The sequence below is a fragment of the Malurus melanocephalus genome, unplaced genomic scaffold, assembly GCF_030028575.1.
Source record: "Malurus melanocephalus ecotype Western Australia unplaced genomic scaffold, MMel_1.1 scaffold_85, whole genome shotgun sequence".
NCBI classification, from domain to species: Eukaryota; Metazoa; Chordata; class Aves; order Passeriformes; family Maluridae; genus Malurus; species Malurus melanocephalus.
In genome coordinates this window covers 1,952,849-1,967,162 of record NW_026623317.1, presented here as the reverse complement: position 1 = coordinate 1,967,162, position 14,314 = coordinate 1,952,849, and the positions used below count along the sequence as shown (strand labels likewise).

Sequence of the window (14,314 nt, the reverse complement as noted above, 5' to 3'; positions counted from 1 at the left end):
GTTTTTTTGTTTGTTTATGTGTTTGATTTGGGTTTTTTTATTAATTGTTTGGTTGGGGTTTTGTTGTTGTTGTTGTTGGGTTTTTTTGTGGAGGTTTTTTAATTAGTTTTATTCTGTTTTGCATTTTTTTTTCTTCTTGTTCTTGAATACAAGTGGGTATGCCCTGGGTTGATAGGATGGAACTGTGACTCTTTCTCCAATAAACTCAAACGTTACAGAAAAGGATGCCCTGTAGAAATTTAAATAGAAAGCTGTCTTTCCTTTAGAATCTGCAGAAATYCTGATCAAAAATGGATGTGGATATGCAGAGAGCCACAAGCCACATCTGGCTATTGCCTGAGTGCAAAATATTTTTTCTTGGCAACAGAACTCAGGGTGATGTATCGTTGTGTACCTCACTAGAGATGGGATGCAGAGGTGAAAACTCCAAAAGAGGGTGGTGTGCTGAAGCTTCTTTCATATCCAAGTGTGCACAAAAGCATCAGGCAGAAACTTCAGAAATTACTGCCCAGTCCACTATCTGTGCTTTGTTTGTGCTGTGGAGCAGAGTCAGGGCAGGCTGCCTGGATTCCTCCAGGTGGGASAGAAGGGGATGTTGAGCAATTCTCACAGGAAAGTGCTCCAGTTCCTACTGGGTGCCAGGACTAGACTGGAGTCAGCCTGTAAGAAAAAAGGCCCCATGTCCATACTGCGTTTCTCTTGGGGTTTCTCTTCAGATCTGCTCTCATTGTGGTGCATTTCCTGCTAATGTGGGTTTGGTCATGAGGAATTGGTTTCTTGSTGCTTAAAACCAAGCTGCCTGCACTTCTTGTGAGCCAGCAATTGCACCTCCATGCCCTTCTGGGTGCTGATCCTGCCCTCATCACACCAGTCCCCGTGGATGCACAGAATGGGGCTGTTTTGCCACCAAGAGCCCTAAATCCTATTCCTCCACAGCACAGGAGTTACCGAACGCTCTGACAACGACAGAAATAGAAGATGACATTGTAGGTGATTTAACTCGTGGAGAAAGTAATCATTTCCCTGTTGGACACCCACCTCTCCCCCTGTCTTTTATTACCAGGAGATCAGATAAAACAACACGCATTAGGAAGATGCCGATGTGCCAAATATAGCAGAGAAGTGGATTAAGAACAGTTAATTTCTGACAGAATGTACCCCGTTGTATTATCTAGGTCAGTACAGCCTGGGAGATGTCCTATATAATTTGTGGCCATGCAAACCCAAGTTGGCCTTGGTGAGTGGGAGAGAGGCAGGAATCAGCTGGTGAGGTACCACAGGTCCCAGCTGGAATGAGCTGATTTTTTTTGTTCAGTTTGTTTGTGGCTCCCTTTTTCATCCAAACCATGRCCAGGGGTGATCAGGGAAGCAGCTTCTCTGCATCCCCTCTCTCTGCTGCAGTTTGTGAGGGAGTTTTGCAGCCTTTGCCAGCAGCTGAAGGCAGCTCTATTTGAGGGCATGATGGAGGGGACAGCTCTCTGTTTTGGTGGAGGGATCTGGCCTCAAGCTTCCTGATACCTTTTGTCTTCTGTCAAGGGAAGGGATTATGAGAGTTGTCAGGCAAAGCTCCTGGAATGTTGGTCTTTTCTGGTCATCAGTGGTTTGTGCACGCACATTTCCCCTTTTCCAGGGCTGTGCAGGGGGGAAGCAGTGTGCCCCTGTGAAAAGCTCCTGCTTTACAGCCTCCACTGCTTCCTGGAGCTGCTGCTTTCAGTCAGGTTGACTTCCTTTCTCAAGACGTGACAGGGTTAGTTCTCGATCTGCAGAAGCCTCTCTTTCTCCTCTCATCCTGGTCCTTCCCTCCTCTTTTCCTTATTAAGGTAGGCAGGGGTGGATAAATCCCTCGAGGTCTTTGCAGACACAATGCTTCACCCCAGCCAAGAGACAGGCCGGRCACAATTCACATAAACATCCTCTCTGGGCATAATGTATTTAAAACCAAAACAGAGATGTACCAGAATGTGTGGGGTCAGTGGAAAAGGATGCAAATTCACTGTCCTTAGGTGTGTGGAGCAGGTCGCTTGAGCTCTGTGCATTTGCYCATCTGTTCCTTCTGCTGTTGGTGCAGGTTGAGGCCTCGATCCTGACTTCAGCTGACAGAATTGTCAGCTTGCAGAAACATATGTGAGCACATTCTGCAGCAGAAGCAGGTCAGCTCAGTGTGCAGCAGCTCTTAGGAGTGTAGGGACACAGATTTTTTTTTTATCTCCCTGCCTGAATTCCTCCAGTGGTCCCTCCAAATGGCGTCATCAAAGAATTTGTAGCCACTTGGATTGCCAGCTATGGAGAAATCTCAGAGCAATTTAGTTTTGTTGCAATCTAAAGGCCCAGCACTGGAGAAGAGCAGCCCTGTAACGTATTCCCAGTGGCCAATGAGCACATCATCCCACATTGTTTCTAAATATAACTATGTTCCCTAATATGCCCATGTTCTCTGTTTTTCTTTAATTATTTGTTCCACTTCAGTGGCTTCCCCTCAGATTGGTGCAGGTTGGAGATAACTATTATGAACTTCCTAATTACGGGGATATAAATACACGGAGTCTCACACTCCCAGCCTGCTGTATTTTGGCTGTGCAGGGATCAGTGTTCGCTGCCTGATCTGTCACAGACAGCTGATTTTTTATGGTCTCACAGGTGGCTTCACCCTTTGTCGGCAATTGATAAAAATAAAGCATCAAGAAGCGTTTTTACATTGAATTTGAAGAACATCTGATGGTTTAATTCTGACCATTTTTATTTTATTACTGCTTTAACTTCCTTGCAGTTTCATAAAAAGTTCAACCCTTTAATTTAAAGAGYTGTTTCCTACAATTCCTCCCTGTTTTCAGGGAGGCAAACAAAGCCTTTCATTCCTAGGGATTTCCAGCTTGGGTGTTTCATTAGTTTGAGCAGTGTCTTTGTTTCTGTGTCATTCCAGATTCCCTATGCAGCAAGCTTGATCAGGAAAGAAAAGCTCGGTGCACACCTCAGCAAAAGCTAAAGGTGAGCCTGTGAAAAAAAATACTTCATTTCACCTGGTTTGGCTGCCTGTTTTCCTTTACAGCCATTGCAAGAATTAAGAGGATCATTCTGTTGTTTTATGCTGCTGATTCTGGTTTCAAAGCCCTGTCTGTGCAGTTTTGTGCTAAAGCTGATGTGTGGCACGCATTACGAGGCTTCTCTGGGGTGGGAGCAGTTCTSGGACCTGACCCGTGGGTCCTGTAGCGTCAGGAGAAAAGGCAATAGCTCCAAACTGAAAGAGAGTAGCTTTAAATTAAAWATTGGGAAGRAATTCTKCCCTCTGAGGGTGGGGAGGCCCTGGCACAGGGTGCCCAGAGCAGCTGTGGCTGCCCCTGGATCCCTGGCAGTGTCCAAGGCCAGGCTGGACATTGRGGCTGGGAGCAGCCTGGGACAGTGGRAGGTGTCCCTGCCCRTGGCAGGGGGTGGAACTGGATGATCTTTAAGGTTCTTTCCAACCCAAACCATTCCATGACTCTGCTGCCTGACCACGTGCTTTTCCTGGCACTGAAAAGTGCCACCAAGGTCATGTACCTTCAGTGGAAGGAGGGAAGTACCTTGGCAAAAAAATGTTCACACTACATGTAGGGAGGAGCTTTTCTGCCCTCCGTGGAATTCCTTTAGCTCCAGGAAAAAGCAGTATATCAGTATGTTTTGGGAGTTTGAAAAGTAGTATATCAGTATATTCTGGGAGTTTAAAACGTACTATATCAGCATATTTTGGGAGTTTCACAGAACCCCACTGGCTGCAGTTCTGTGGTTCTGTTAGGAAGGCACTGTGCTCATGTGCAGGGCCTTCCTAAACCAAGCACCACATTTTTCAGGACTGTTTATTAAAAGTGTTCAGTAAGGACACCACCTCCATCATCAGTGGCCTGGGAGATTCCAGTTTTAAATACTGAAGTCTTCACATTTAAAGGACATTTTCCTGTTTTTTTCTGGTAAAACAAGAAGATTAGGGATTGGAGACAGATGCCAAAAGCTGGTAGCCCTGCTACTGTGTTGTGCCACAAAATCTGGCTTGTGGATTCATTGAAAAATTCCCCAAGGAAAAGTAGCTGGATTAGTAAAAAAAAAAAAAAAAAAAAAGAGCTATTCATTCACAGATCAGTAATGCACAAAATAGAGGTATTCAACAGATCAGTAATGCACAAAATAGAGGTATTCAAGAGAGTCTGGGACATCTGAGAAGGGCTTGATTGTATAGATGATGGAGGTTTGCCTGAGACAGAGAAGAAGCAGATTCTTAAAAATAAAACCAGTGGGAGTAARCACAGAGTAACCAGATAACCACTAACTGTGGCCCCGAGCTCTGCCCGCTGTGCTAAGCAGATTAATCCAAACATCGAGCTGGTCTCTCTTGCCCTCTTGTGCACACATTCTTACTGACTGCCAGCGGTTTCCGATCGGCTCTKCAACAGTCTGAGCGCTGATTTAAAACAAATTCAGCGGCATGACTACCCTGAATTAAACAGCACGCCTCCGCAGAGGAGGAGCAGCGCTTGATGCGCGATAAAAGTCTGCCTGAGGATGGCAGCATCGGAGGACGGGATCGGTTTGTTCCCAGCATCCAGAACTTTTCCATCAGCATCCAGAGCTTTTCCACCAGCTCTCAGCCCCGGCAAGCAGCGGTCGGTGCCGGATTGCCGGGAGCTGGATGCGGAGGATGGATGCGCTCCTCACCGCCGCTTGTGTTTTTCCAGCAGCTCTCCATCCCTGCAGACAGCCGGGATTCCTCTAAGCAGGSCCCGGCGCTTTTGAAAGATTAGTTGTTATTTAACTGGTGAGCTGAAGCAGCAGGTGGAGGGAGAATCGCGACTCTGTTGTTCGGAAGCAGTTTGGGGTCGAGATGCGCCAAGCAGGGAAAGTGCGCTCGGGGTGGAGCGTTTGCACATCCCTGCCCCCGCAGCGCTCCCTGCYTCGCTCAGTCCCTGCCCTGGGGTCCCCAGCTGCCCTTCTGGGCCCTGTCAGATYCCAAATGCAGATTTGGCTGTGTTTAATCYCACCGCAGTCAGTTAAAGTCGGCAYTTCACCTYCATTGCSAATATTCCCAGTGACCCCACTGACACTCACTACCAAAGTTGTTCGGGATGCTCCTAGAGCAGGTGACCCGCAGGTATCCCTTTTTCAAGGGTTGTAAGTAATGTAATAATTCTGTGACCATCTTAAACTTTATTTTAATGTTGGTAACACTTTTTTTCCTCTCTCTCTCTCTCTCTCTCTGTTTCTCTCTATCATTTTTTTTTTCAATTCCCAGAAGCACAGGAGCTTTTGCAGCTGTTACCTTATAAGTTATAACCCAGTCAGAAACCTGACTTGTATATAGACTGTGAAATGGAAGTGTTTGGGGATCTAAATAAAAAAAAAATCAGGTTCCTCTGAACCTAAGGACAAGTGACCTCATAGTATCATGGACAACCATGTCAAATAGAATGTAGCAGCCATTTATTAGTAAACACAAAACAACAAAAAAAAAATGCCTGTCCTTGATATTTTTTTTTTTTTTGGTGGTACCAAAGTTTAAGTCTTTGTGTTTTTAGAAGGACTATTGAGCTTGATAGAAAAAAAAAATGCTTTTGAGTCGTGCAGATAAGCTGTGAAAGGAATTGCTGGTCCTTTCAAYGCCACAGACACTGACAACATCTGCCAGTTCACCTTTTGCTTTGGAATAGTGATTGTTTTATGGAAGGAAACGAACGTCTCACCAGATGGGCCAGAACCACGTTTGGATGGACGGRTGGATGGATGGAGGGACGGACGGATAGAGCAGCGTTAGCCATACACAGTGCTTTTTAAAAGCAGTCTGGAGATTCTCACAGCCCTCTCCCTGGTCCCTTTCCTCCTCTGGTATTTTGCCTGCTGTATGAATTACGATTGTACTCCTCTGGAAATATTTTACAATTTAATATTGAGTGTAATTAAGAATATAATCACTGTTATCAAAAAAGGTATTTAACTCTGTTGTAGTTTCTTTATCATTCATGTGGATAAAAAGTCTATAATAAAAAAAAAAAAAAGAAAACTATGAGATAATAGTTGAGCTTCCCTGTAATTTAATGCCATGCTTGTTCCACTGAAGAAAACTAGGAAATTATCTCCAATAATACCTTTTTAGAAAAATCTTAATTCACAAAAAATATGTTGAAGAGTTTCATGGCAGAAATTTCTGCCTCTGGTTATTTTGAAAACATTCAGGAGTAGATTTAGTACAATTTTAGGATGTGCCTTGTGGATTCATGGAAATAGAGGGAAACATGCCAAAGTCAGTTGATTTTGAGGACTGCAGCCGTAGTCCCCAGACCTGCAAGAYCCTGGTGGTCAGGGCTTTCCTGAGTGAATCCATCTCCTTGCTCAAGGTCTCAGTCCCAAAAACAAAGGMTCTCCCACATCAGCACTGAAAAGTGGTTTTAGCCATACCCAGCAGAGTGTTGTGTCAATATTCCCCTAATTCCCAGCAGATCCCYGTGAGATTAAATCATCTGGCTYTACCCTGGTGCACCTGGAGGGCAGRRGAGGAAGGGCACAGCCTGTTTTCAAGCCCTACCCTGCAGTGTGCTCTGGTATTAGGTGAGTTGACAAGACTCACAAAACCAGTAGAATTATGGCTTTTGTGGGGTGGGAAGAAAAAAGCAACAAAACCACCAGGAAAGCTGGGGCAGGTCAGACCAAAAGTTCACCTGTACCCTGTTCCCAGTTGCAGAAGAAATCAGATAGTTTGTGAAAGCACATGAGCAATTAGAGATATGTTCCCAGAATATTGTTTTAGCTACTAATGATTTACTGCTCAAGGGTTTTCTGACCCAGACATGATGTCTTSTTTTTAATAGCCCTCAATGGATTTTTTTTTTCTCCCATGAACACAACCAGTGACTTTTTAAAACCTAGGCACACTTTTAGCAGCTTACAGCATCTTGTGGCAATAAACTCCACAGCTTAAATACAGCTTGTGGGAGAGAAAAGAAAACCAGCTTCTGATGATTTGAGCTGCCAAATGTAGCCTCATTTTATGCCCTGGGCTTCTTGTACTGGATGAGACAAATTGCCTTGATTAGTGGCCATCCTTGTCTGCCTTCTCCACGTCTGACATGATTTCATAGCATCTGTCAAGCCCTTTTGGCTGTCATTTTCCCAGATTAAGTTGTAGTCACCCCTCCAGCACAAGCAGCCCCATAGCTCCGTAGATTTCATGTACATTTTCCCAACCAGCTTTATCAGATGGAGAACGAGCTGCACAGAACATTCAGGGTACAGGATACTCTATAGATTATTGCACAGAACAGCACGGTGCTGCTTTCTGTGATGAATGAACCCGACAGCAGCGTGGTGGTAAAATCTCTTACCACTGTAGATCAAGAATTTTGCCCAGACATAAAGCAATCCTGTTGCTCAATAAGAAATTACCGCCCTAATGGCTTCTGAGTGCCGCAGCTCCTGGATGTGGTCAGGCGTGCAGAGCACCCTGCCATCCCTCACGTTTGAGAACCAGCCCATCCAGGCCCAGGAGCAGGCACAAAGCATCTAAAGCAGATTTATTTGTTTTCTGCTCCCAGCTCAGCATGTTCAGTCCGTCGTGTTCCCCAAGGGTTTTTCTGGAGCGCAGCGAGCGGCGTGGCCGTGTGCGCTGCTGGAGCTGAGAAGCCACATGTTAAACGCATGGCTCACTCAAATGACAGACTGAATAGGTGACAAATACGCTTCAGATTGAACACTCAGACTCRAAATGTCCAATTTCCACTCGGTTATTTGTGCCCACTCAGGAAATGGGAGCACTGTTCGCCCGGTTTGTTGCTGATTCACAGACCACAACGGCCAACRCTGTGATGGAACATATATCTCAGAATTAAGCATGAATGAGGTGTTTTGAATTAAAAAATAATCCCTCATGCTGATAAAGGTCAAGAACGTGATTCTAAAAAATAAACAAAGAGAGGCCTCCACCTAAATAAATCACTTGGACAAATATCCAGGGAAGCTTCTTATCACCAGTCGCTTTTTGTTTGCTTTCCTCTTGTGCCAAAGCTTGTACACATTGAAGTGACAAGGATCACATTAAACACTTGTGTTTCACCAATTCAACCCTTCCCCCAGCTGGCATCACAAAGAAAAGGGGGAAAAAGGATACCAGAAGATTTACCCAGCATTTGGTGTGGTTGTATCAGCAGCACTCGTTCTCTGTGTCTACACAAACGTGCTTGAACTCAGCTGAACCATTCATGGCCTTGGCAGGGTTGTGTTTGAGCATTTCCCAGCGAGGATGGGGAGTCAGCCCAGCCCTGCAGCCCCTCCTGAGGTTGATTTGGATGTGCCCACCCTGAGCTGGAGGGTGAGGGTGCCGTGGTGTGGGTGCAGCTCCCCGGTGCACGTGGGGGTGAATGGTCCGAGGCACAGCTCAATTACTGTGAACACACACCACTGCTGCTGCTGCCATTAACACAGAATGAATGACGTGTAAGTGTGGAAAATCTACACTCACCTTCTCTCACACATGACGTGCAGCCTGTCAACACCTCGAAGAAACCTGCGTAAGTGACCAAACATCGCTTGTGCAGCTGTTATCACCAGAGTGGCAAAGGCCAACAGCTGTTTCACACACCTCCATTTTAGGCTGCTGGACACCAAAACCCCCTGAGAACGGCAAAACCCACAGCACAGGCAACACACTGAGCCATGGTTCGAATTCCCAAATGGACTGGCAGCATTGCTTTTCATGCCACAGAACTGTGTTTCCATGAACTGCCCACGACGCCTCCGAAGCCTTCTCTGTCCTCAAGATGAGGTGATGCTTCTCCAGGACTTGGGGCTCACAGTGTTTGCTTCTGAGACACTAAAGTATCTCAGAATAAACAGCACAGCTATTTATGTTGGCAAAAGAGTGCAGCATAACCATAAAACTATGTTACTTCCCTTAATCCAGGACATGGGAACAATCCTTCTCTCAGCACCATAATTTCATGTCACTCGTCTCCCTCAAAGTATTTTTCTACCTTTTGCCGACCTTGCTCTACAATGGCAGATGCAACCCACAGAATTCCAGAGTGGTTTGGGTTGGAAGGGATCTTASAGTTCATCCAGCTCCACYCCCTGCCATRGARAGGGGCATTTTCCACTAGATCAGGTTCCTCCAAGCCCCGTCCAACCTGGCCTTGAACAATTTATTGGAAGTAGACAGCGTATCTGAGCATTTACTGCTTTTGAGATTAATCACACTGATGAATAAATACCTTGATGATTATAAAAAAAAAAAAGTTATTCCTGCCAGAATAGGCTTCTTAAAAGTRTTACAGTAAGATCTAGAAGTTTTGTCCGAGCTGGTTATGCCAAGCAGGATTAGGCCCTGCTAATCAATTAAAAGAAAATCACAGCACCTTTTCTCTGTATCACTGATTTATTCAATTCCTGTGCATGTTGCAGTTCAGGTTTCCTCAAGTTATTTTTTCCTTTTCCATAATGTTTATGTAGARCCCTGAGGCAGCTGTGCTGAAAGTTTGGTGTAAATTTTGCAGTTTACAAAACAATAGGTCCTCCCCAGAAAGCCTGTGAGTTTTAGAGAATGTCAACAAGGAATGAACAAAATCGAAGTGGAGGATTTCCTCTGGCCCTCTTTGATAAGCTCTTTCACTYTGCTGGCCTCTAAAGCAGAATCATCCTGCTAATAAAAACTGATGGGAGAGCCCCTGTAGGATGTGCACTATTTTCCAATCAAGTCCTGTAGTTTCTCCTTTCCTTCAAGAGATCTGCCCATGGAGATCATGCCCAGAAGAGCAYGGCAAGKGGTTGGAATAAGATGGTCTTTAAGGTCCCTTCCAACCCATATGATTCTGTGATTCTGYAATTCTAAATGTTTTTTGACTCTGTTTACTCAACTGCCTTAGATTATTCAGTACAATTTTGAGAGGGTTTGTTTTTTTTGTTATCCTTTACACATATCCTCATATATGAAATTTTTGATCCACAAACTACCAGCCAAGTATTCACTACTGAGTCCCAGAACAGCTAAAAATCCTACAGTAGTCCTGGGAAGCTCTGGCCTTGCACAGAGCTCTCACCCTTGCGACCTGTGCTGTGTACCTCTGTGGCCTTATGCACATTTGGCTGCTTGCCCTGGTCTCTCTGGGATTGTTGTTATCTGTGCTGGCAGATTTCAGCAGTGGAACTGCACCCAAACCACATGAGATAAGGTGTTTCTGCAAGAAAGAGCTGACTCCTCCTCCACTACAGCTCCCCACACAGTGATCCCAAACTTCTGCACAAAACTGAGTTTGGAGTAAGGTGACACCGAAATAGAAAAAGAAAAATTAATAACATATATTCACCCACTCAACTTTTAAGAAATCAGATTTTTCATATTCAGGAATACTGAGAACATCCATTGATTTTTTCCTTCATGTCTCTGAAAGTTCAATAAAACTGAATTTTCATTCAAAGAGAAGAACATATCCCAGTACTTCCATCACATCTTCACCCTAGGGATGCACAGGGCATGTAGATCCACTATGCAGATGCTCAGTGGCATTCAAAAGTGAGGTCTGCTGTGTGTTTAGCAGATTTTTCTCTAGGAACAGGATATGGATACCAGAGAAATCAGCAGAGACTCCCATCAACTTTGTTACCTTTGGACCAGACTCAGAAATCACAAATGGGTTCCACGAAGCAATCTCAGCTCTGATTTGAGCTTTCCCTTTGTTTGATAAAGAAGGAAAGAGCTGGCACCTGCCTGAATACAAAGTCCTCCCTGCTCAGGAACTCTTCTGTGGCATGTACAACACAGGAGCTAATTTAACAGCATGCTTGTTCGGGTTTGAAGCCAAATAAGCCCAGTGATGCCCCACAGGAGGAGGGGAGGAAGGTACAAACACACCAAGAGTCTGACTCTGTGGGTGACACAAAACTCACAGTTGATACGTGGCTTAAACAAAAACTTTCCTCCTTACACCTGCAGGCCTTCTCTCTGCTGTTCATCTCTCTGTAAAATTCATTTAATTTGCTGTTTTCTTAAGCCATAGASAGGAATCCACAGCTGTGGTCATTCTCTAAACTGTGGGCACCTGAAAYGCTTCCAAACAATCTCCAGGGCACACGGAGAGGTGCTTGGGTCCTGTTTGTCCCTGTGACGTAAGAGGAGCCGAAATTGTTGTGCTCCTGTTTGTCCAGGCACAGCAGAAAAMCCTGTCAACCTCTATTGTTTTGGAATACCTGCCAATCTGGATTTTATTAATGTTTTCTTTGTGCCTGCATTAGTGAAGAAAGGGTCTCCACCCTGCAGCGCCACTCCTTCTGTGACCACAGAGCACAGGCTGCCTTTCATGAGATAACTCTGTGCTCTGCCAGCTCAGCCCCAGGCTGGCAGAGGGATTGGGGGCTTCTGCAGGGCAGAACGGGGTCCAGACTGTGCAGAGGTGACATCCCCAACAAAGSCATGGGAAGGGCTGGGTGCTTCACAGATTAATTGATGTTGTYCTCCTACCCATGGTGCAGTGAAGCCAGGCTGTGAGGAGCTTCACCAAAGTGAAACGCTTTTGAAGACCTGAAGTGGCCATTTCCATTTGACAGCTCAAAAACTGCTCCTGGAAGTCCTGCCTGGTTGCTGTCGATGCAGAGAGCCAGCTCAGGCTGTGTGACAGAAAGGACAGGGCTCAGACTCACTGTGGTCCCACAGCCRCAGCCATTGGGGTTCCCTTGTCTGGAGGACACCCAAAGCTGCCCTCTCCACCCAGAATTCTGGAGCAGACCCAAATGCAGCCCTCCTGGGACACAGCACATTCCTGCACAGAGTCCTGGGCACCAGCTGCTGAGGCAATTTTCCTGGAGGAGCTGAGGCACATTGGAGTGGGTCCCTTGTCCCGTGGGAGCCCTGTCAGGCTCCTGGGTGGAGTCCAGCGGTGCCTCCTGCTCCACCAGAAAAACTGTGAAAATAATTGCTTATCCAGAGGATGGTGAGTAAAGCCTCTGTTTGATCCACCTCCACACTTTATTGATTGTCTACACACGGAAGAGATTACCCTGCCCAATAAAAACCACGGAGAGAGGGAAGAAATCAGCAGAGGCAAATGAAGTGAGCAATTAGTCTGAAACCCTCCAGGCCAGGTTTGAGCAGCATGATGGTGACACAAGGAGCTTCAGCAGTCACAAGGTAATCCAGAAATTTGTAATCTTATTCTGCTCTATATTTTAATTGCTGTGGTGTATTTTCTTGGGTTTTTTTCAAGCACAAGGGTGGCAGAGAGGTTCTCCTTAGGACATGCTACTGAGGGGACAAAGAGAGTTGGTGTCTTGGGAGGCTGGAGGACTCTCTAGTWAGCAAGCTGATTTTCCATTCTCAGTAACACTCAGCCCAGCTCTCCCGGGGGAGAGGGAAAATTTCAGTTGAGATCCTGAAATGAATCCTGGCTGACATTTCAGTTCTTTCACGTGCATTAATGGATAAGAGGCAAAGCCTCGACAGTGGCTTAGCTACCACTTCTGGAGGCAGTTACAGAAAAGRCTTTGTGTCCTGGGGCAAATTGGCCAGCATCAGATAAAAGTGTCTGCTAGATGTACCAAACTGTGATACCAGTGCTGTTGACAAAATTCCATCCCTGGAAGCATTCAGGTTGGACGCAGGTGATTATYCCAGTAACYCRGGATAGTGGAAAGTGTCCCYGYCCATGCCAGGGGCTGGAAAGAAATGGCTTTAAGGTCCTTTCCAACAGGAAACATTCTAGAATTCTGTGATTCTATAAAGATTAGATACTGTGGATAAACATGAAATCAAATTYAAGACAGTGGAAACTCATTGCCTTAACAGAAACAATTCGGTTTTGTGTCAGATTAACTTCTGTCTCTTGGATTTGTCTCTTAACATCCCTTGCTTTAATCTGCAGTTCTAAAGATAATTCACATTAGAATCGTGAAACACTCAGGTGTCATTAAGGAATCTGAAATAAATGTGCTGGTTTTGAACGTCAGGCTGGGATCTGAATGTCTCCTTTCTTACCTTTTCAGGATGGCTCATGCTGGTGGTGAAGATTTGTACAACACGGTGGTTTTCCAGGAAGAAGGTGTTTTACTCTCTTGTTTGTTTGCATTAGCATTTAAAATCGGTTTTGGAGTGTTTATTTGCGTGGTGACATTGTCTAGAGTTTTAGGAAATCTGTCAGGTTAACAGATACAGGGTGCTGAGCGGGCTCAAGAGGAGTGGATGAGGCAGCCAGGGTAGACAAGCTTCTGTTGGGGTTTTAGGGTGGAAAGAATGGTGAAAGTTAAAGGAGAGGCTGCAGCAGAAGAGAGGAACTTTGGGAGCTTTGGAGGAAGGGTTGTAAGCCAGGCTTCATTCCTTTACGTCTGGAATTACATGCAAGAGCAAAAAATGATGCAAACAGATGGAAAAGGTGGAAKTGGATGGAAAGTGCTGGCTAGAAAGGCAGTAAGATTCAAGATCCTGCTACTGCTTTACTGTAAAGAGGTGGATAATACACARAATTGCCTTGTGGTTTAACAGTGCAGGGCAGACTTTCCCACTCCAGRGTCCACAGGCCTTCATTTCAGCCTCAGTCCTGAAAAGCAGTTTTGCTTTATTCTTTGGTGTATAAAGACACACCAGCAATTTAACCAAGCTGTGAGATTTCTGAAGAAAAAACTGCTCTAGAAACACCCTTCAAAAACAGAGCTGGCCAACCCCCTCCACCCCTGCTTTGCAGCAGMAGGACTGTCAGTGTTCCCAACCTGTAATTTCACAAAAGGCTGTTTTTCCTGGAGCTGTTTTTTGGCAAAGCTCACCTGCGGTTTCCTTGCTCTCCCCAAGGTTCACCACCCTCCACCTATGCCATCGTCATGGTGTCTCTGAGCGGCAGCCTCCTGCTGCTGGTGGCCATCAGCATGGCAATCAGTGTCCTGCGCAGGTGAGTGGCAGGGGAGAGGAGAGAACAACAGAGAAACCGGGATTGCCATGGGATTCAGTGYAGGGATAAATCCCTGCTTGAGCCACGAGAAGAGCCTGCCCCAGTGGGGCTTTTTAGGGTCTTCCCAGGCTCCTGCAGATGGGTGGGATAACAGTGGCTGGAGAATCACCAGGGTGGGTGCTTGGGTAATAGAAATTTGGGGCAATGACACTCAGTTTTGTCTTGTATCTGGTCCAAATTCCTCTCCCCACCTCCAGATTTTGTACAGATACATAGATATAGATATATRGATACAATACATAGACATAGAGCTATAGATATAYATAGATAGAAATCTATACATATACAGATACACATAGGTATATAATAGATATCTAGATATAGACATATAGATATATAGATATGTAGATATATAGATATCTGGTCCAAATTCTTCT

General features: G+C 45.4%; 1 protein-coding gene across 1 annotated transcript in view; it reads left to right on the top strand.

Moving 5' to 3' along the window:
* SKOR2 (SKI family transcriptional corepressor 2) overlaps nt 1-2,983 on the top strand; it is a 24,174-nt gene extending 21,191 nt beyond the window's left edge. The window contains exon 8 of the mRNA XM_057367816.1: nt 2,921-2,983. Coding sequence (XP_057223799.1) covers nt 2,921-2,983 — 63 coding nt within the window. The remainder of the gene's footprint in view (nt 1-2,920) is intronic.
* Nucleotides 2,984-14,314: the final 11,331 nt, after the last annotated feature.